This window comes from Pongo abelii, chromosome 1 (assembly GCF_028885655.2).
Source record: "Pongo abelii isolate AG06213 chromosome 1, NHGRI_mPonAbe1-v2.0_pri, whole genome shotgun sequence".
Classification (NCBI taxonomy): Eukaryota; Metazoa; Chordata; class Mammalia; order Primates; family Hominidae; genus Pongo; species Pongo abelii.
Window position 1 is genome coordinate 165,707,960 of NC_071985.2, and position 23,608 is coordinate 165,731,567.

General features: G+C 42.4%; 1 protein-coding gene across 2 annotated transcripts in view; it reads right to left on the minus strand.

Annotated features, from left to right (window-relative positions):
• Positions 1-11,737: 11,737 nt before the first annotated feature.
• Positions 11,738-23,608, minus strand: part of IL12RB2 (interleukin 12 receptor subunit beta 2) — a 90,103-nt gene continuing 78,232 nt past the window's right edge. The window contains exons 15-17 of one of the 2 annotated variants that reach the window (XM_063711949.1): positions 20,422-20,521; positions 14,591-14,918; positions 11,738-11,928 (exon numbers count right to left, since the gene is read on the minus strand). In XM_063711949.1, coding sequence (XP_063568019.1) covers positions 11,915-11,928; positions 14,591-14,918; positions 20,422-20,521 — 442 coding nt within the window. In that variant the 3' untranslated portion in view covers positions 11,738-11,914. Of the gene's footprint in view, positions 14,919-20,421; positions 20,522-23,608 lie in introns of both variants that reach the window. The other variant, XM_054533278.1, reaches the window with a different exon arrangement.

Here is a 23,608-nt window from a genome sequence, read left to right on the forward strand (position 1 = left end):
CATTTTTAAGGCATTTTTACAGCTTGTATTGAAATGATTAGAGACATGGTTTCTTTGTTAGCTATTTTGAGACCTATGGAGTTAAGCAAGAATTTTAAAAAGTGGCACCATATACATCTAGTTAGTTCCTTTACTCTTATTTTTTAAATAAAAGTAGGACACATCATTTCCAGGGTTGTAAATATATTTGGGGCTTGTTTTTGGTATGGGTTTAAAAGGAGGATATTAAGTATTCATTCTAATTTTGTTATTTTTCTAGTTGTCAGAGATGGTTGCACTGAAATAGAATAGGGAGTTGCATACAAAGCCTAAATGTGTATTGGATTTCGAAAATACTAGGTTGGTGCAGTTACTTTTGTACCAACCTAACATGTCTTTAGGAAAGTACCATCATGTGGAAGGAAACAACAGGTGTTAAAAGGTTCAAAGGAATGAGAAATAGGAAGTTGCTAGAACCTAACTGATGTCGACTTTAAAGGTAAGATTGTTCAGGTATATTAGTGGACATCTAGTCCAATGGTATAGCAAATTCCAGGGATCTCAGGTGCATGCAATTCTACTTTCTAAAGTAAACACTTAGAAAATAGATTATAACGCAGACGTTTTGGATTATACTGAGACAAATACGTAAATAAGTTTTAGCAAGTCAACATGTACAAGCCATATCTTCAGGTTAACTAAGAAAAGCCCAGAAACTTCATTATTTACTGTGCTTTGTATGGCATAACTGGTAACAAGGCAGTAAAATGATACATATTTGAACTGGACCATAGTAATTAAATGATTTATCAGTATCATTTGCAAGGTAATTGTCAGGTTGAGTTAATAGTAAGTGGCAGCTTCCCACAAATTTGGGTTACTTGGCCTAAGCTGTGCCCTGGGATTACCTCTTCATCTTCCTTGACTTTTAAGTTCAAATTTGGAGGTTATGTGAAGTGATTGAAGTAAATCTTTCAGGCTGAGGAAGTTGGTAATTTCAAGAATATAGAGAAAACAAGGTTGTAATCTAAACATAGAAGCTTAAGTTTAGGAAATGGTTAAAATATAAATTGCTAAAGCTATCAAGATTTTGGCCACAGATGAAAATATGAACATTGGAAATGAGTGCCATTTAAATAAGATGCTGTATGTAAGCCAGGGGTCAGCAAAGTTCAGCCTGTGACCTGTTTTGTGTGTGTGTGTGTATGCATCCCTGAGTTAAGAATGGTTTTTAGGCTTGTATAGGATTAAAAAAAAAAACCCACAAAAAAAGTAGGCAGCCCAGCATAAGATACCGCCTTTCACAGAAATGTTTGCTGACCCCGGAACTATCACTCTGAGGTTACAAGAGTTTGTCATTTTGAAACAGTCTGTCTCTGTCACCCAGGCTGGAGTGCAGTGGCATGATCTCAGGTCACTGCAGCCTCTACCCCCCGGGTTCAAGCAATTCTGCCTCAGCCCCCTGAGTAGCTGGGATTACAGGTATACACCACCACACCCAAGAATCACTTGAACCCGGGAGGTGGAGGTTGCAGTGAGCCAAGAACATAGCACTGCACTCCAGTCTGGGTGACACACACTGTCTCAAAAATAAGAGTTTAGTTCTAGGTACAAATTAAGTGGTCTACCCAACAGGAAGCTGTGAAATTAGAAGTAATTTTAAAGCAAACTTGACACCTCTATATAATCAAAGTAAGGGCAAGATAAAACTTGTTAGTAAAACATGTTATTTTTTAGATACGTAGCCTGCAACATAAAATATATTCTGAAAGCTGTTAAGGGGTGTATAATCTGTTACAAAAGTACCATGATTATAGTTTAGTATTTCACATTTAGTGACTTTTTCAGATCCCTTTGTGTAAGTCCTTTGCGTTGTGCAAAGAGGATTTTCTATGAGATGAGAATTATGAACACTTCATATAGGTAAATAAACTCCATAGGTTGAGTTGGGGCAGAAATTAATGGCTCCTGGAGACTGCATCTTTTTTTTTTTTTGAGCTTGGAATTCCCATTTGGACAGAATTTAGCTTTTGTGCTATTGATTACTTCTGTACTCAACTGGTAGCCAATTGTTCACTTCTAAATGGAAGGGAAAAAATTACCCACACAAGTTAGAAAATGATTTACCAAATTTTTTTTTTAGTTAGTATGTATATACTGTTTTAAATCAGTAATGTTTGTTCCTTTTGCTGCCCATTTGGGAGTATGTGGCAATTCCTAGTGCCCTTGTATGACATTACTCTTCTTGAGACTTGTATATGCAAGAAAGTATATATAAAAGATACCTGGTGGTAACTTTGTATCTGAGTTCTGATTCATTATGGACTTTTAGAAATCTGTTTAGATAATTGGTTCATACTAGGTGCTCAATTACTCTGACCTTGTGTAGCTTTATTCCTTAAATAGTTGCTTTAGGTGTTACTGGGTAGAAGCATGGAAAGTGACGGGCTAATATTAAGGATTTTTATGTATTACTGAGTAGGGAAAGTGGGAAGTAGCTTATCTTTGGACAGTTATATTACTTTGCACTAATCACCTTGTTTGCAGTTGTAGCTGATTCAGTTCTAGATTTTAGGACCAAAAAGATCTCTAATTTAAAGAAATAGTTTTTATATACCTAGAATGAAGATTCTGCTTAAAGTGGTCTTGGTTAACTTGGTTCTTGACATTTGCCTAAAATTTTGTTGGATTGGGAGTAAAATGTTCTATTAGCCAATGCATAACGTCCAAGTAAATTTTTGTTTTATTTTGTGAACTTTGCATATTGAATTCTTTGTTTTACACGTAACCCACAAAGAAATGTTGCTTCATATGGCAGCTGCACTCTGAGAGTACTAAGATAAGCATGTGTTTAGACATTGTCAGAGTGCTCCGACTGCTGGGGTTCTTTTGGAAAGAAATGGACTGAAAGTGGGTGGGTTTTGTATTTTTCCCATTACATGATGACATGTTTAGGCCTTTATGATTGGTGTGAACTAAACACATATCTTTGTTTAGAGATAAGACAATTGGTTTGTGTACTTACCCTGAAAATTCATAATTTCGTGTTTTTTGTTTGTTTTTGAGACGAGTCTCACTCTGTCGCCCAGGCTGGAGTGCAGTGGCGCGATCTCGGCTTACTGCAACCTCGGCCTCCCGGGTTCAAGTGATTCTCCTGACTCAACCTCCTGAGTAGCTAGAATTACAGGCGCCCGCCACTGCGCCCGGCTAATTTTTTGTATTTTTAATAGAGATGGGGTTTCACTATGTTGGCAAGGCTGGTCTCAAACTCCTGACCTCAGATGATCCACCACCTCGACCTCCCAAAGTGCTGGGATTACAGGCATGAGCCACACGCCTGGCTGTTTTGTTTTTTGAGACAGGGTCTTGCTCTGTTGCCCAGGCTAGAGTGCAGTGGCATGATCTTGGCTCACTGCAACCTCTGCCTCCTGGGTTCAAGCAGTTCTCATCCTTCAGCCTCTCAAGTAGCTGGGACTACAGGTGTGCACTACCATGCCCAGATAATTTTTGTATTTTTGATAGAGCGGGGGTTTTGGCATGTTGACCAGACTGGTCTGGAATTCCTGGCCTTAGGTGATCCACCCGTTTCAGCCTCCCAAAGTGCTGGGATTACAGGGGCATGAGCCACTAAACCTGATCAAAATTCAGAATTTCTAGTGAACCTTCCACTTTTTTTATAAAAAGAACTTTTCATTAACAACTACAGATAATTTCGTTTTAATTTGATTTTGTGTTCTAAGCTTTGTAGTATATTTCTTGCATATTTGCCAAGCCTTTTACTTAGGGGCTAAAAACCTAAATCAGGATCTTCTGAAGAATGTATCGGAAGCCTGGATTGGATAAAGCTTTTCTTAAGGCAGATGTTCATTGGTCACTAGTCACAGGCAAATCAATACACATGGCAGGTATATTGTGTGTGCTTCAGACCTCTGTATTTTGTTCATAACAGTATACGTTGAAGATGGAGTGGCACTTAGTCACAGTGTATCAACAAAATTCGGTAGATTTTGTTGATACACAATCCAGTATTAACAATTGGACTGACCTCTTGCATCTTTAGTCAAATGCTAGACCTGGAAGTCATGTTGAATTAAGAAATGCTTTGTATGCTGAGTACTTCCAAGTGAAAATACAAACAACATGAGAGGTTGTCTTCGGAGAAAATTGACAGTTTATTAAGAGAAAATTTCCAATAAACTGTTGATTGAAGAATTTAACCAGCACTTCTCAGTTACAGGAGAGCATGGATGTTTCCTTTTTTCAAGATCATCAATCTCTTGCTACTTAGGGTTATTAAACCTTAAAAATAACTGCAGATTTTTAGATGAAAAATTTTGAATTGAAGATTGCAGCTGTAGCTGATGAAATGACTTACTGATTATCCTTGCAAATTATTTTAATCTCACAAGCAGGTTAAAAGTGGGTGTAATTCTTTTTAAGCCATCTCTACAGCTACTCTGCCAAAGACAGATTAGAGTCGGTAAACTAAAGAGACTCTGAAGTGTTTACAGAAAGGCAAAGGAATCCAGTCAGTTTAAGTATGAGAGTTGGAAAAAAAAACTTTGGAAACAAATGTGAAAAGAAGGAAATGCTCTTTGTTACCAATTTTCATCCAATTTTGTAAGTGTTTTTACAGTTTTTCTAACTAGTGAAAATGCCCTGAGGGTGAGTGGGTGTTCTGCCCTTCCTTGAAGTGTTTCCTTGGGTCCTATTACCTACAGGTGGTAAAAAGCCTGAAATTGGAAGGTATCTTGAACCTCACCTGTCACAGTCTTGCATAGGCAATGCCAAGGTCTCTTGATGGAAGAATTCCTTAAAGTTGTGGAACTTGAAAAGAGGCCTGAATTGACCTACAGGGACCCTTTGGCAGCATATGAGAGGTTTGTATCTTAGTGATGTGATTGAAGTCTCAGAGGAGCCAACTTTAGAATAGTTTTGACACTTGTAAATAAGGAAAGAAGTGACCACTAGCAAAGTATGGAGCCAATTACCACAGAATGAAGGAAAGGCACTTATTTGTTTCAACAGCTCAGCAACAAAATTGAGTTAAATACAGCCATAATTCCTTTTTGTTTAAGAAATAGCCTTTATTTTTAGAAAAAGTCAAGTAAATTGGGTGGAATTCTAAATATTTCAATTAAAGAGGGAAGAGCATATTTTCTGGTTCCTGTTTAAAAGAATGTTTTTATTAATGACTTAAAATACTCCATTTATCAGTTTACTTCAAATAGTTCTTTTCAAGGAGTGGTGCTTCCTTTTTCGTGGCCTACCTGTACCTTGTATTACAGCATTTACATTAGCTGGGTAGATAAGTTAGCAAATTCAAGAGTGCCAGATTTGTCCTAGTGTCAATTTGTTTTTAAATTTATCTGTTTTTTTAAGGTTGATTTCTCAAGAGCCAAGAATGAACTAGAACTTCAGAAGTATGGCAACACCAGTTTTTGGTTGCCTCATAAAAATAACTTTTTTTGGTCTGAGTTTATTTCAGAGGTTTTTGGAGACTTCAAACATTTGTACAGAATCACAGTTACAGTCAACTACAGTGAGAATCCCAATTGATGTAAACTTGTACAACATTTGCATAGAATGGAATTCGAGAGTATTTAAAAGTTATGCTTTGAAACTAGACTGTCTGGTATAAGGTATTAGTTGTGTGAATTCCATTATTATTTAACCTTTGTATTTGTTTCCTCATCTGTGTGGTGGTAGAACTTATTTACAGTCCTTAAAAACTGTATGCACTAAGTACTGTTAGTGTTATTGACTATAATTAACAATTCCTATTAGAATAGGAATTGGCAAAAATTGGCTTATTATATTTTTATTTATTTTGAGACAGTCTCATTCTGTTGTCCAGGCTGGAGTGCAGTCACACGATCTCACTGCAACCTCTGCCTCCTGGGTTCAAGTGATTCTCCTGCCTCAGGCTCCTGAGTAGTTGGGATTACAGGCATGTGCCACCACGCCCAGCTAATTTTTTTTTTTTCATTTTTAATAGAGACAGGGTTTCACTGTGTTGGCCAGTCTAGTCTCGAACTCCTGACCTCAAGTGACTCACCCACCTCGGCCTCCCAAAGTGCTGGGATTACAGGCATGAGCCACCACGCCTGGCCTATACATAAATTGGATTTCAAAGACCGATGACCTCAAATACTACCTTAACACTCCCATCCCCACATCATTTGATTGTGTCATGTGTTTTGCCTTTTCTTGGTCTGACGGAAGCACTAAGGGTCAATGCAAGTGCCAAACACAGAAGGCGGAAGGCAAAAGAAACATGGGACAGGGCCACAAAGAAAGTAGTCAGCAGTATCTGTTTCTAGACCCCCTGTCCCAGGTCTTTGAAAAGAAATTGGTAATATTTTATCGAGTATCCAATTACAAGAGTAGTGAGTAGGTGTGATTAAAAGAATGCAAAAATTTAGTTAAAAACTATGGCTAGAGGTAGCCATGGTTAGCATTTTAATGTGTATTCTTTACAATTTTTTGCATAGATTTATGAAAGTGAAATGATTCTATTCAGCCTTTTTTTCCTTTTTCTTATTTTTTCCAGACGTCATTACAAATATTCAGCCTTTTGTAAATGACCATTTTCATGTCAAATATTGATATACTTTTTTTTTTTTTTTTTTTGACAGGGTATGCCAGGCATGGTGGCTCACTCCTTTAATCCCAGCAGTTTGGGAGGCCTAGGCGGGTGAATCACGAGGTCAGGAGTTCGAGGCCAGCCTGGCCAACATGGTGAAACCCTGTCTCTACTAAAAATACAAAAATTAGCCAGGCATGGTGGCGGGCACCTGTAATCCCTGCTACTCGGGAGGCTGAGGCAGGAGAATCACTTGAACCCGGGAGGCGGAGTTTGCAGTGAGCCAAGATTATGCCACTGCACTCGAGCCTGGGTGACAGAGCAAGACTCCGTCTCAAAAAAAAAAAAAAAAAATGGTCTCACTCTTGCCCAGGTGATCCTCCTGCCTCCACCTCCCAGGTAGCTGGGACTACAGGTATAAGCCACCATACCCAGCTAATTTAAAAAAAAAAAAAAAACTTGGTAGAGATGGGATCTTGCTATGTTGTTGCCCAGGCTGGTCTCGAACTGGCTTTAAGTGATCCTCCGGTCCTGGCCACCCAAAGAGCTGGGAATATAGGCATGAGCCACTGCACCTGGCCTTGCTTATACTAAAAAAACAAAACTGCATAGAATGCTTTTTATCAATTCTAAGATACATCCCAAATTTCAGGCATGTTAACATGTTAAATTGTGCATCATAGATATCAATGGCATAGTTTTATTGGCTTTTTTTTTTTTTACTTAGAACATAAACTAATGAGATGTCTTAAAACTGCTGGAGTCTTAGATTCCTTGAAATTCAGTGTTTCATTGTACAGATATATCATGATTTAACCAGGTCTCTACTGAAGGGCATTTAGGGCTTTTCCCCCTCACTCCCTGCCCCTCACCATTTTATAAAATCAAATGCTGTTGAGGAATCCTGTATTCAATTTAATATAATTATACTGTTCCTTGGGCTATAGTGTAGGAGGAGTGGAGTTGCCTATTCAGATTTTATCGAATATTGCCCATCTGCACTCCACAAAGGGTCCAACTTACACTCCTGATTTTTATTTATTTTTATTTTTATTTTTTGAGATGGAGTCTTACTCTATTGCCCAGGATGGAGTGCAGTGGCGCAATCTTGGCTCACTGCAATCTCCGCCTCCCAGGTTCAAGCAATTCTCATGCCTCAGCCTCCTGAGTAGCTGGGATTACAGGCACCCACCATCATGCCCAGCTAATTTTTTTTTTTTTTTAAAGTAGAGACAGGGTTTCTCCAAGTTGGCCAGGCTGGTCCTGAACTCCTGATCTCAAGTGATCTGCCCACCTCGGCCTCCCAAAGTCCTGGGATTACAGGCATGAGCCACCATGCCTGACCTGTTGCAAATATTTTTTTGTGTGTGTGTGTGTGTGTGTGTGTGTGTGTGAGAGAGAGGGACAGAGAGTTTTGCAAGGATTTAATTTTAATCTATTTTGGAAATTCATTCTAATTAGGCTGTGATGTAATGATGCAATTTGTTTCCATCAGCCAGCAGATTGATTGAATTGCTTATCTTTTTCTAGGGTGGGAAGAAGACCCTCTGATCTCTTGAAAGGTGCTTTACTCATGAGGGTTCACCTGTAAGCCTTTCATAAAGGTGGATAATGTGAACTTCCATGAGTCCTGCAAGTTAGGAAGAGGAAAACATGCCTCCTTTGGAGGGCTTGAGTGGTGCTATTGGGACAGGTGACAACTGCATTAGATGACTACAAAGCGGAGAACCTGGTGGAGAAAAACCAAGAATCGTACACGGGGAGCTGACTATAATAGAATGTGCCTAGTTTGGCATTGCTTTCACAGGTCTCAGGGGATTGGTGATTTAATGCTGAAGCTGAAAGGCTATTAATGGAAGCTGAAAAATTGGGACAATGTGAAGAGAAGAAGGAAGAGAAAAAAACTAACACTAGTTTAATTTTCCTATTGCCTATAAGGTAGACAGAAACGCAGAAAATAAAATCTCTGGCTTCAGGGAAGGAGGGATCCTTCAAAGATACTCATGGTGAGGATCTCACAGTTGATGGTAAGGATTTCCATGAATTCATTAAGAATGAACTCAAGGGCTGGGTGCGGTGGCTCACACCTGTAGTCCCAGCACTTGAGGAGGCCGAGGCAGGTGAATCACTTGAGTTTAGGAGTTTGATACCAGCCTGAGCAACATTGCAAAACCCTGTCTCTACAAAAAATACAAAAATTAGCTGGGCTTTACTCTCAGACCACAACTAAATACAGAAGCAACTTCTGTGACCAGATGGTGGACGTCAGGGGGTGTTTCCCCACACCAAGCAGCAGACGTCATCTGGGTGTCCTCTAATTCAGTGCCAACACTATTCTGGGTATTGGGAACCCAGAGATAGTGTCAGATCCCACAAGTTGCGGGCTCAGTCTCCAAGACTGTCCCACCCCCACCAGTTGTAAGTCCAGCCCCCTGGAACTTCTGACTGATCAGCTTCAAGTTGTTCCCACAGCTCCCTCTTTGGGTTTGATTAATTTACTGGAGCAGCTCACAGAACTCCGAGAAACAACTTTTATTGGTTTATTCCAAAGGATACAGATAAAGAGATATGTAGTGCAAGGAATGGGGGAAGGGGCACGGAGCTCCCATGCACCACCTTTTAGGAATCTCCACATGTTCAGCTATCTGAACACTTTCACGGTCTCTGAATCCAATCCTCTTGGGTTTTGCTTTTTGTTGTTGTCTTTTAAGACAGTCTTGCCCTGTCGCCCAGGATGGAGTGCAGTGGCATGATCTTGGCTCACTGCAACTTCCACCTCCCTAGTTCAAGCGATTCTCATGCCCCAGCCTTCCAAGTAGTCGAGATTATGGGCATGTGCCACCATGCTTGGTCAATTTTTGTATTTTTAGTGGAAATGGGGTTTTTGCCATATTAGCCAGGCTGGTCTCGAACTCCTGGCTTAGAGTCATCCACCCACCTCGGCCTCCAAAAGTGCTGGGATTACAGGTGTGAGCCAGCCGCGCCTGGCCCTCTTGGGTTTTTATGGAAGCTTCATGACATCAGCATTCCTTCTCCCAGGGTATGGGTGGGATCCTCTCATGGGAGGGTCTTAAGACTCACAATTGGAAAGGCAGGGGAATGTTAGAGTGAAAGGAGGGTAAGAGAAGGTCCCTGAGGCCTGACACACCCAATATAGCAAAAGACTAAGGAGGGCTACGGGAGTTATTGTTATGGGACATCCATAACAATGGATGGAGTCCCCATCCAGACCCCAAGAGGGGTTTCTTGGATCTTGAGCAAGAAAGAATTTGAGGTGAATCCATAGAGTAAAGCGAAAGTAAGTTTATTAAGAAAGTAAAGGAATACAGAATGGCTACTCCATAGAGCAACAGCGTGGGCTGCTCAATTGAGTATACTTAGTTTTGTTGTTGTTGTTTGTTTGTTTGTTTTTTTTGAGACAGTCTCGCTCTGTTGCCCAGGCTGGAGTGCAACGGTGCAATCTCGGCTCACTGCAACCTCCACCTCCCGGGTTCTAAGCGATTCTCGTCTCAGCTGCCTGAGTAGCTGGGATTACAGGCGCATGCCATTATGCCTGACTAATTTTGTATTTTTAGTACAGATGGGGTTTCACCATGTTGGCCAGTCTGGTCTGGAACTCCTGACACCCCAGGTGATCCACTCACCTCGGCCTCCCAAAGTGCTGGGATTACAGGCGTGAGTCACCATGCCTGGCCCGAGTTATTTCTTGATTATATGCTAAACAAGAGGTGAATTATTCATGAGTTTTCCAGGAAAGGAGTAGGCAATTCCCAGAGCTGTGAGTTTCTCCCCCTTTTAGACCCTATAGGGTAACTTTCTGACGTTGCCTTGGCATTTGTAAACTGTCATGGAGGGAGTGTCTGTTAGCATGCTAATGCATTATAATTAGCATATAATAAGCGTGAGGATGACCAGAGGTCACTTTTGTCACCATCTTGGTTTTGGTGGCTTTTGTCTGGCTTCTTTACCACAAGTTCTTTTATCAGCAGGGTCTTTGTGACTTATCTTGTGCCAACCTATCTCATCCTGTGACTAAGAATGCCTAACCTCCTGAGAATGCAGCCCAGTAGGTCTCAGCCTTATTTTACCCAGCCTCTATTGAAGATGGAGTTGCTCTGGTTCAAACACCTCTGACATCAGGAGCCCGCAACCATGGATGGAAACCAGTATATATCATTATAAGACCACAAAATTGCAATTTTCCTGAGGAATGAAAGCCTAGCTGTATGTTGGTGAGTATCACCTAGATCTGGTGAACCTAGCAACTTGGTTTGGGGTTTTTACTAGTGGTGGGGGGCAGGGGGGAGAAGGGCAGATTGTGAAAACTGCTTGGGGCAATGGCAGAACAGAGTTACCCATCTTCTGTCATTCATGGAAAGAGGACACCTTATCTGGCAGAGTAAGCTGCCAAAGACATGCTCAAATACATCTTTAAAACAAGAAACACCCCTCCATGCATCACAATGGTGCTGTCAACAAATGGGAGAGAATGGGATTTGGGAAGGAAAATGAACAAATGCAAGCAATTGTTCCAATAAGGAGGAAATGGGCACAGATGGGCTGGCTTCTGGAATAGAAAGAATAAGACAAAGCAGTGACAAGTGATACTGCTGCGAAAAGAAAATCAGTCTAAGCCAAAGGGAAAAGTCAAGCTGGGAACTGCATCAGGCAAAGCTGCCTCCCATTTTATTCCCCTTCTCCCCCAAAAAACTGCATACTTTCCTTACAATTTGCCTACGAGGGCTTCAAGATCTTTACTCTAAAACAGTTATGTTGAATTTCACCATAGCTGATCTTCACAGGTGTGGGACAAAGGATAGACAGAACTCAAAGTCATCCCTCTGTTCACCTGAGCTACCTCCTTCTCACATGTAAATTGTGTATTTAGTAAAAGGCTGATCAAAACCCCAAAAGAATGCAATCTTTTGTCTCTTATTTACCTATGACCTGGAAGCCCCCACTTTGAGTTATCCTGCCTTTCCAGACCCAACCAATGTACATCTTACATATGTTGATTGATGTCTTATGTCTCCCTAAAATGTATAAAACCAAGCTGTGCCTTAACCACTTTGGGCACATGTCCTCCAGACCTTCTGAGGGTGTGTCATGTGTGTGTCCTTAACCTTGGCAAAATAAAAACTTTTTAAATTAATTGAGACCTTTCTCAGATACTTTTGGGTTCATGATGCTTACTTTTTTATTGGTAGCTACTACGGACCACGCATGATGCTGGTGCTGGGGAAACATTGCCAAAGTTCCTGCTTTCAAGTTGTCTGCAGTCCAACAGAGAAAGTAAGTATATGGAAATCATGCTGAGGAGGCCTCAGCATCCTTAGGAGTCTTTAGGAGTCAAGGAAGGATTCCTTAAAAAAAAAAAAAAATTCTTTTGTTTTGGGAAGACAAATGAGGACTGCAGTATCATATGAGACTTTAAGGGAAAGAAAAAGGTGGGGAGGTTAAATGGGAGACTTGGTAAAATGGGGTGTTGTAGACACAAGGGAGGGGAGGAGAAGAGTGGCTGAGATGGATGAGAGGTAATCAAAAGGAAACCAAAGATAGGAAAAACCAGGTATTGTAAGAAAACAGTGAAATTAGCTCCCATTGCCAAAAGATAATAGGTTGTTCCGCTTCTGAGGAGGTGGCCTTGTCTGTCACGGTTTGTGCCAGTCAAGGGCATGTCTGTCACGGTTTGTGCCAGTCAAGGGCATGTCCTGGGTACAGGCAAGTTACAGCGATGCTGAGAGGAAAGGAACCATTGGGGGTGCCGCACAATAATAGCTAAGTAGAGTGGAGTAGAAATAGAAAGGAAGGAACTTTTCAAAAAAAGCCTGAGAAAACTATAGGTGTTAAGTTTGGAATTTCAGGAAACAAGGATGTATCAAGAGTTCCAACCTGAAGAAGCAGAGCAACTGTCCATCGCTCAGTTTCTAGAGCTCTGAGGGAAATCTGGAAAACCTAAAGCCTGAGAACAGTTATTTCTACAGGACTGGGGTATGTATGGACAAGTTTCTAGTTCCGCACATTAGGGAAGAAGTACACATTTGCAACAAGTACTTTGTTAAATGAAAATCCAGAGGATGATGGGGAAGCCATCTCAGTTCCAGTGTTCATGTGGGAAGGGGTAGGGGGTGGACCCCAGGCTTGACAGGAATTTAAGAAAAAGTTTTTTGGATCTTTTATCCTGTTCTTTAGGGAAGAGCACTATTAGCAGTTTAGACCAAGACTTTTCTCCACTAGTTTGGCAGAAGTGCCTATAGTGAAGAGACAGAGGCAGCAATGGGCCAGGGAGGGTGGCAAGCCAGGGGCCACAGCTTTAAAGAGCAAAACATGGATCATGTTCCAAGTCCATGCTGTGGAAAACAGAGTTGTCTTCCAGGCTTAACTTGAGCTGGCAGAGGACCAGCTCAATATCTTCTCGGGGAATGAAAGCTGTGCCTTTGGAAACAGGGGACAGACAACTTCTGAGGACAACCTCAGAGGTTGGGGTCTTAGACCCTGAGACAGCCCTGGTCCTGAAGGCAGGGCCTGCTGCAGCAAAAAGGAGAGGAAACAAGGGGTCAGAGAGCCTTTGGTCCAGCCCTTTACAAGACACCCGAGATTCAAGAGGTGGAGGCTGGTTGCCCAAGGTACTATGGTACTATGGTGAGTTTACGATAGGTCTTCACCATCCAGCTGCCCTTGATTTGCTGAAAGAGGATGAAGCCAAAATAAAACAATAAACCAGCAAATCTAGGAAAAAGGTACATTCTTTTTTTTTTTTTTTCTTTTTTGAGACAGAGTCTTGCTCTGTTGCCCAAGCTGGAGTGCAGTGGCTCACTGCAAGCCCTACCTCCCAGGTTCATGTCATTCTCCTCCCTCAGCCTCCCGAGTAGCTGGGACTACAGGCACCTGCAATCACACCCAGCTAATTTTTATTTTTTTTTTAAATATTTTTAGTAGAGATGGGGTTTCACCATGTTAGCCAGGATGGTCTCGATCTCCTTACATGATCTGCCTTTCTCAGCCTCCCAAAGTGCTGGGATTACAGGCGTGAGCCACCGCGCCCGGCCAGAAAAAGGTACATTCTTAGACTTCTACAAATAAGACCAGTCATGACCACCTTGGGGGCCCTTTTACATTGGTGTTTACCAGTGTCTTTTATGTCTTCATCTATAGAACTAGGTTAATTTGTTTTGAAGGCTCTCAATAATCTAGGAGCCATCTAGAGCTGTGCTCTCCAATACAGTAGCCACTAGCCATGTCTGGCTATTTAAATTTACAATCAAAATTTAATTCCTCAGTCAAGCTAAACACATTCCAAGTGATTAACAGCCAGTGTGCCTAGTGTCTAATGTACTGGACAGTGAGTGCAGAGGTAGAACATTTCCATCATCTCAGGAAGTTCTGTTGAACAGTACTGATCTGCTGTGTACAGCCTGCTGTGTAGCAGGTGCTTTAGAAATAGTCATTGCATGAATGGTCCTCTAGACTGTATGCCGTTAATACTAAGAGCTGTGGTTTCTACTCTCCTCCTCATTTCCCTTTCTGGCCAGCATACCAAGAAAGTTACTAGGAATTCAAGTTGGAGTCTCTAGGTCCACACAGTGAAGGATGTAATTTTAAGGCCCTGGGAAAGGCAAGATGAGGCATCTGGGTGAAGACCAACTCCCAGTTCCTAAGACTCCCCCAGAGCTGGCTTGCCTGTCCTCTAGCTGCAGCCAGACCGATGGTGGCACCCAGAGATGACAGCTGCTGGAGCAGGGGCTGGGGGAGTTGGGGCAGGCTGTGCTAGTTGGGGGCACACTGACTTTAAGGCTTCAAGCCTCACCACTCAGAGCATGAGGGAGTCACGCCTCATCTTTAACTGATCCAGAGTCAGCTTATCACCACAGGAGAAGGTGAGTGGGTGAAGAGAACTTGAGGGGAAAACAGAAAGGGAGATGTGCTGAGGCTCCAGTTCTTCCAGAGAGTCAGCGAGAGGCGCCTCATGTGAGGGGAGGTCATCTATGTTGGAGGGTAAGTAGCCATCGTGGGTGGGAAGGTCACCTGCTGGGAGCACCGTCCAGGGACAGGCTGGGTTTTCTGGCTTTGGGTCGGAGCCCCTGCTCTCCAGCACCTTGTACAGATCCACCAGTTGTCTGCTCTCAGCTGGGAGAGCTCTTGGAGGTGGTGGGCTTGAGGCACTGTGCATCATGTCTTTCTCAGAGGCCTGATGACCTTGGATTCCTTTTTCCCTTTGTGGCCAGTTGGAGCAGTGGGGACGTCTGAAAACTGGGGTCACTTGATGAAGGACTTCACTGATGACCAGCGGTTCAGGATCTTCAGGCGTGGGCCAGTCTATCAGGAGCCTGTCCAAGGGCAGCTGTGTCTTCTCCTGAGAGAAAGGAGGAGGAAGAGGCTCACACTGCTATAGAAGTGACCTTAACAACCTATTTCTCCAGGGTTCCCAAAGGCCTCACAACCTGCACTGTCTCCTCAGCCCTGGCTGGAACATGGTGGGCACTGGAGTTTGGGAGGTAAGAGAAACAGTTAACATTGTTGGGGAGGCAGAGGGGCAGGAGCCGGAGACTCCTCTCAACCCCCAGCCAGTGAGTGATTCACTGCCCTGCTCAACCTTCAACCTGTTTCTTTCTTTTTTTTTTTTTTTTTTTTCTTGAGACGAAGTCTCCTTCTGTCACCCAGGCTCAAGTGCAGTAGCATGATCTCAGCTCCCTGTAACCTCCGCCTCCCAGGTTCAAGCAATTCTCGTGCCTCAGCCTCCCGAGTGGCTGGGATTAGAGGCATGTGCCACCATGCCTGGCTAATTTTTATATTTTTAGTAGAGACAGGGTTTCACCATGTTGGCCAGGCTGGTCTCAAACTCCTGACCTCAAGTGATCCACCCACCTCGGCCTCCCAAAGTGCTGGGATTACAGGCATGAGCCACCATGCCCAGCCCCGTTTCTAATGTGAACCAAGCTGTACTACCTGCTTTTCTTCGAGGACAGAGGGCACCGAAGATGCAAAGGAAAGGCTGAGACTGCTTCTGTCTTGGGGAGGAGGCAATGAAGCCTTTAGGATCACACTAAACAGGTGATGAAGGGACACGAGAGCTGAGCTGAGTCCTGAGAGATGTGTGGTGTTTTCCAGGTAGGGAGGTGCTGGCAAGGAGGACTGGTGTATTTTGGAATCTGCTAGTTATTTCTTATGACTGGTAACCCAAGGCTTCAGAAATAGGAGGCGGTCACATCACACAGGGCCTTTTAAGTGATGCAAGGGGTGTTTGTGCCTTGAGAGAACTACCGAAAAGGTTTCAGGCAAGGTAATATTCCTTGTCATATCTGCTTTTAAGAAAGACTACTTTGGAATAACATTTTTAGAAGAAGTTTTCATCTTTTTTTGCCTTTAGCTAATTTTGTTTGTAACAGACAAAATTAGCTTATACTTTTGTTACTTAATTAATTCTTTCACTTATTTTCTCTTAGCATTCTGCCGGTGACCAGCTCTTCAATGTCCTATCTCTTTCCTTTCCGAACTTGCTGCCAATTCCTGAGTCCAAGTCCTTGGCACTTTATTAACATTTTTTAAAAACTGGGCTTTAATTGGGGTCTCTTTGTATTCTAGAAACAATCCTACACACTGGCTGCCTGATCTTTCCCAAGCAGAGGGTCCAGAGCCTCTGCTGACTTGGCTTACATGCACAGTCAAGATTCCAGCGTTGGCCTGGCAATTGGTTCCTGCCCTTCCTCCACCTCTCTGTCTTTCTCTTCAGAAGCTGTTCTTTCAGCCACTGTCCCGGTCTTACTAATCACGCCCATCTCTCAGTGCCCCACACACTTTTGCTTCCACTGCCAGCCTTCACCCTGCTTGTATGTGCCTCCCACTGTCCCCTGCTTCGTGCCTTCTCCTTCCATGAGGCCCCTGGTGACTGTTCCTTCCCCTGGATGCCTTTCAGTGAAGAAACCACCGTTAGGTTCTTGGCATGTGATACTTTGTGCTGTCACTTTTTTTTATGTCTGTAAGCCATGTGTGCACAGGGACCATGTCTTACAGGAGAAGTAGGATGACAAAAAATAGCCATGGGACAAGGCACACCCTGGGGACTAGTCCCAACTCCAGCACTGTAGCCTGGGGAAAACCAATCAACCTCTCTGGGATCTCAGTTCTCTCATTTGTCCAATGACAAGTTGTGCAAGAGGGGTTTGTTTGGTCTGGATCTTCTTCTTACATCCCCTCCCTTGCCTTGGACATGGCAAGTGTCAGGAAAGTGAACAATGGCACTGCCTCAGAACAGATTTCCACAAAGGGCCCCGCCAAGCTAGAGGATGTGTGTTTGTGTTTCACTTCGGGGAGACTGCTCTTTTCTGATCACTACCCAAACTGGCCCTGGCACGTTGGTCTGGCTCGGAACACAGCTGGCAGCTCTGGGAAGCTGAGCCGCCAAAGTGCTGCTACCACAGATGTGGGAAAGATTACACCCTGTGCGGAAATGGCTTGTCGTTTTCACAAGGTGAGGTGTTTGCTCTGCCGTCAGGAGAGCAATGGCAACACTGAGAGGCCACTTCTCACGGCTTTTACAAAGCGGGCCGTCTGGCTGCCAAGTCCTCGGGGGCAGGCCTCTTAAACCACTGTCAGTTCAGGAACCTCATGGACACTATTTTAAGCTTTTACAAGCTGGATAACACTCCAGCAATCCCCTTTATAATTTGGCCTTTTCCTTCAGAGCTTTAGGGCACATGGTGGTGTAGCCACATCTTAAGAAACAGTAGGGGAGGGAAGGCCTGAGAGCTCAAAGCACATTTGCTAGGAGGGGAGGACACACTATTGTGTTTCTGTTGTCTGCCTCTGCCTAGCACCTGGAGAGCAGTTTGCTTTCTAAAAACAGTCCACCTCCTTCAAGGGTCAAGCCACATGGGGTTCTAAGGCCATCTCAAGGCCTTCATCCTGGAGGCCATATTTAAGCTGCTTAATTTTTAAAATTTTCTAATTCACTGGTTATTTTTGCAAAAAAATTATATGCACATAGTTTTCTTAAGATATTCTAGGCTGGGTGTGGTGGCTCACGCCTGTACTCCCAACACTTTGGGAGGCTGAGGCGGGTGGATCACTTGAGGTCAGGAGTTCAAGACCAGCCTGGCCAACATGGTGAAACCCCATCTCTACTAAAAAAAATACAAAAAATTAGCTGGGTGTGGTGGCGGGCACCTGCAGTCCCAGCTACTCAGGAGGCTGAGGCAGGAGAATGGCATGAATCCAGGAGGCGGAGCTTGCAGTGAGCAGAGATAGTGCCACTGCACTCCAGCCTGGCGACAAAGCAGGACTCCGTCTCAAAAAAAAAAAAAAAGATATCTAAAAGTTCAAAGGGACTATGTAATGAAAATTAAGTGGCCCTCATACTCTCAACCCTCTCCCTGGAGGCAACCACCATTATCCGTTTCATATGTATCATAGGGGGCTTCCAGAAATATCCTGTGCCCATGCTGCAGATGTATGAATGTGTGTAAAATCGCCCTCATTTTTATATAAATAAACCCACTTTAGACAATTGTGATAAATATTGCTCTTTTTACTTTTAAGTATCTTGTAGATCTTTAGGCACATATAGATCTATCTCATTTTTTTAGTTTTTGCCTAATACCCTATTGTAGGGATGTACCCAAAAAGTTTAATTTGCATCCTGGTGCACCTTTACATTATGCCCGAGTTTTTGCTTCTATTGATAATGCTGCAATGAATACACTTATGCTACACAACTTTGGGCATATGTATACCAATTTCTATCACCTTCCTCCTGCCTTACTTTTAATAAGTCTCTTCAGCTCAGAGGTGTAGACTGCTAGAAACTCTCTCCTCACCCCGTGTTTAAAGATCCTTTAAAATGTATAGTGCAATGATAGGCAGCATGTCCTGCTTGGATATGAGTCCAGGATCCACCATGTACTCACTGACTAACATTGGGCAAGTTATGTAGTCCTCTGTGCCTCAGTTTCCTCATGTGGAGAATGAAGATAATTATACAACCTCATGCCGGGCATGGTGGCTCATGCCTATAATCCCAGCATTTTGGGAGGCCGAGGCGGGTGGATCACCAGGTCAGGAGATCGAGACCGTCCTGGCTAACACAGTGAAACCCCGTCTCAACTAAAAATTAAAAAAAAAAATTAGCCGGGCGTGGTGGCGGGCGCCTGTAGTCCTAGCTACTCGGGAGGCTGAGGCAGGAGAATGGCGTGAACCTGGAAGGCGAAGCTTGCAGTGAGCTGAGATTGCGCCACTGCACTCCAGCCTGGGCAACAGAGCAAGACTCCGTTTCAAAAAAAAAAAAAAATCATACAACCTCATAGAGATGTTTATGGGTTAAATGTTAACATATGAAAATGTTTTCAAAAGTGCCTGGTACATAGAAGATAATATATCTAAATTATAATAATGAATGTATAATATTATTATATAATTATATATTTATGACAGAATATATAAAATGTATAATTATATAACCTGTATATTATATATATAAAATAGTGATAACCGCAGTTTGTGTATATATATATAAAAATATATATATAAAAAACAAAAATATATATATAAAAATATATATGTGTATATATGTAAAATATATATATAAAACAGTATGTATATATATAAATATATATATAAAACAGTAAATATATATATACAAACTGCTGTTATTATCACTATTTTTGCTGTTGTTACTTAATAGGGATGAAATCCCTCAGAGGAGACTTAAATTATGGGTCTTCTTGGGAAGAAAGTGAATGATCTTTGTCTTATATGACCCATGTGCTTTACATGGCATCTTATTTAATCCTCACGGTGGTAAGTAAGAATGATACTGTCAACTCCTGTTTCATTGAGGCTGAAACTTGGGCTCAGATAGTTGGGCAAGTTGCCCAAGAGTCACACACATAGTAAGTGGCAGAGGCAGGGGTGGCCTCTGGGCTTGATTTCAAAGGCACTAAACTGTAGTGACTTAAATGCCTAAAGAAGCTGTGGCTGGGATCCACTCTTTTTTTTTTAGTGGAGTTTGGGACTATCGACCACTGGCTTCTGGCCTGAGGAAGGGTGTGGATGACAGAACATACTCGGTAGTTGGAGAGAAGTATCTTGAGCGAGAAGTGTTATAAGGTCTTGGAAAGGGAGCCTGGAGCTGTCAAATCCCCAGGCAATGGGAGGAATATTGGCTTGCCACTTCTCTCTCCTGTTTCTCCCCTTAAATGTAGTCTTCATATTCAGATACTTTCAACTTCCAGACCCTCCACCAGGGATGGCCCATCTTGCCCACTGTGAGCTTTCTCACCTCGTTTCCTGGGCTGCAGCAGTTCCCTTCACTTCCTTTACTCTCCCCTCTCTCATCTGCCAGCTGATCAACCTCTCCTTTAAATCCTTTTCTTTGCACAATGGAATGATGTACTGGCTTCTTGCCCAAACCAAAATAGTACGGGTTCTATTTATCTTTTCTATGCTTAGACAGGAAAATCAAAATCTTCAATTCTCTTGAATTTTGGATGAGTCAATGCTCAAGCTAGTACTCAACAAATGGCAAAAAAAAAAAAAAAAAACTTGCTTTCTTGTTTTGAAATAAGTTAGGTGAGGAGAACAGGAGAGCAGTTTGGTGAGAAGGGTAAAGTGAGGCATACTGAGGAATAAAAAGCTAGGGGGTTTTAGTCTTATGATCATAAACTTCAGAAGATTCCTGTGCATGGTTTCTCTTAAGTTCAGGAAGAAAAATGAGAGTGATGACCCAGTGGTAGCTTAGCATGAATAATTTAAGCTCAACCATAGGATCTCAGCACCCAGGCTTCCTCATAACTACAGTGGAAAACTTAGATGTGGTGATCACTAGAACCCCACTGACTGACCACAGAGGAATTACATCTTACCTCTGCAATGGGATATTTCTTAGCGCAAGTGCTATTTGCTGGATCTGGAATTTCTCTGCTACACCACTGAGGTCTGAGGGCTGCTAGGAGAACAAACACCCTATAGATAAAGAAAACAGTGACATTTGCTTAGGTGTGCACACAGTGGCATGGAAGCACAGGTTCTCAGTGCGGTAACTTCAGTGTAAGGGCTGCTTTTGTATGCAAATAGAAGATAAACACTGAAAGACAAAGATGATTTATCATCCAAGGCTACGGTAGTTTTCTGTGAAATTACAACACAGCCACTTGGGGTTTGCTAAATAAACCATGGAACTTTTGATCAACCTAATATTTAGCAATCTATCACTATCCAGCTATGCATTCATTCAACAAATATTGATTGAACCCCTAATATGTGACCAGCACAATGCTACCTGCCAAGCATTGAAGATGACATGTTCCCTACCCTTACTATTTAGCTAATTAGAATATTTACAAAGAGTTTGTAATGACAGGTAAATTATGCGAACAGTTGAAAAAAAGATGGGATTCAAAATGGTATAAATAGCTTGAACACAACCATGTTAAAAATGCCAAGAAAAAAGTATTATAGGGAAATATCTGAAATATCTATTAACACTGGTTGTATTTGGCAATAAGAGGAAATACAAGTCTTTTATGATGTAGAAGGACAAATCCTAAAAACATTTCTTATAAATGCATGTGACTTATTTTTTTTAAAGTTCGTGAACAATATGAAACATTTTTAAAGACTTGGCTTTGATAAGCTTTGATTTTTTTTTTTGTTTTAAAAGTATGCTTTACAATTTGTCTAACCTTTTGAAGTAAGAGATGTGGCCATGTGACTAGGTTTTCTCCAAAGAAATATGAGCAGAAGTGTCTGTGATCTCATAGAGATCATGCAGATGAGGACAATACCTAAGGGATGGTATGCCAAAAAGATGGAAGAAAACTGAGTCCCCAAATAACTATGGAGCACAGCTGCCCACCAATCTGGATACCTTACCTCAGGGCTGTTATATGGAAGATAAATAAAGAATTATTTAAGCCACTGTGCTTTGGGTCCTCTTTTTTTTTTTTCAGGCAGTTTAGCCTGCACTGTAACTGATCTTCACCATTTCCATGAAGAGGATGCATGTGATCCTTGTTGACTCCTTTTGAATTAAACTTTTTCAAAGTCTACCCAAAGAGAGCTTCGCATTGAAGTATCTATCACACATTAGATCTTCAATAAATGTACAGCCTGTTAGACAAGTTCAACGGCTGGTAGAATGACTTTGAGTTAGAGGTCTAAAGACCTCTTCTCTTACTTTACACAGCACTTGATGAAAACTTTGTATTGAATAACCAACTCATTAAAAATCTTTTCTTTGAAAAATAATACATGTTTACTACGGAAATTCTAAAAATATAATTAAACGAGAAAAACTAAAATCACCTACAATTATATCCCCAGATATAAACACCATCAATATTGTGGTTTAGGCTGGGTACGGTGGCTCACGCCTGTAATCCCAGCACTTTGGGAGGCTGAGGCGAGTGGATCATGAGGTCAGGAGTTCGAGACCAGCCTGGCCAACATGGTGAAACCCCGTCTCTACCAAAAATACAAAAAGTAGCTGGGCGTGGTGGCGGGCACCTGTAGTCCCAGCTACTCAGGAGGCTGAGGCAGGAGAATCGCTTGAACCCAGGAAGCAGAGGCTGCAGTGAGCCAAGATCATGCCAGTGCACTCCAGCCTGGGCGACAGAGTGAGACTCTGTCTCAAAACAAAACAAAACAAAAATAATGTGGTTTATATTCTTGGGGCAGAGAGTAATTGCCACCCAATATTCATTTTCCCCTCCTTCTTAGGAAGAGGACCCAGATTTATTAGGACGACAATGCACTTGGCTAAAGTACCACAGTTTTGTTTTCTTTTCTTGCAGCTCTACCCCAAAGGAAAGACCACAGTGTTTTTTTTGTTCTTATTACTGTTTTAGGCTGGAGTGCAGTGGCGCAATCTCAACTTACTACAACCTCTGCCTCCTGTTCAAGTGATTCTCATGCCTCAGCCTCCTGAATACTGGGACTACAGGTGTGTACCACCATGGCTGACTAATTTTTGTATTTTCAGTAGAGACAGAGTTTCACCATGCTGTCCAGGCTGGTCTTGAACTCCTGACCTGAGGTGATCTGCCTGCCTCAGCCTCCCAAAGTGCTGAGATTACAGGCATGAGCCACAGCGCCCAGCCTCAGTCATGTTATTTTGACTTTTATATTATATATAACCACATTTAATGCTAACTGATATATCTTACATTTGCATCTGTGTGTATGCACTATTTTTAAGAAATGAAAGTACATATTGTTTGGCAGGCTGCCTTTTAAATGGAACATGGTAAATATTGTTCATACCATTTAATTTCTTTTTTTTTTTTTTTGAGACAATCTTGGTCTGTTGCCAGGGTGGAGTGCAGTGGTGTGATCTCGGTTCACTGCAATCTCCGCCTCCCAGGTTCAAGCGATTCTCCTGCCTTAGCCTCCCGAGTCTCAGCTGGGACTACAGGCTCGTGCCACCACACCCAGCCAATTTTTGTATTTTTAGTAGAGGAGATAGGGTTTCAACATGTTGGCCAGGATGGTATCCATCTCCTGACCTGGTGATCCGCCCGCCTCAGCCTCCCAAAGTGCTGGGATTACAGGTGTGAGCCACTGCGCCCGGCCTGCCATACTATTTAATTTCTACATCATCTTTCATGGACACATAATATGTTATAGTACAAGATATATCAGGATTTAGTTAACCAGTCCCTTATCATTGGGCATTTAGGTTGTCTCAAATATTTTTCTTTTCTGAAAATTATTACAGTGAACATATTTTCCACTAAATATCTGCAGACATCTATAATAGAATAGGCTTGGCTCAGTGGCTCATACCTGTAATCCCAGCACTTTGGGAGGCTGAGGCAGGCAGATCACTTGAGGTCAGGAGTTCGGGACCAGCCTGGCCAACATGATGAAACCCCGTCTCTAATAAAAAATACAAAAATTAGCTGGGCGTGGTGGTGGGCACCTGTAATCCCAGCTACTGAGGAGGCTGAGGCAGGACAATCGCTTGAACCTGGGAGGCGGAGGTTGCAGTGAGCCGAAATCACACCATTGCACTTCAGCCTGGGTGACAAGAGTGAAACTCTGTCTCAAAAA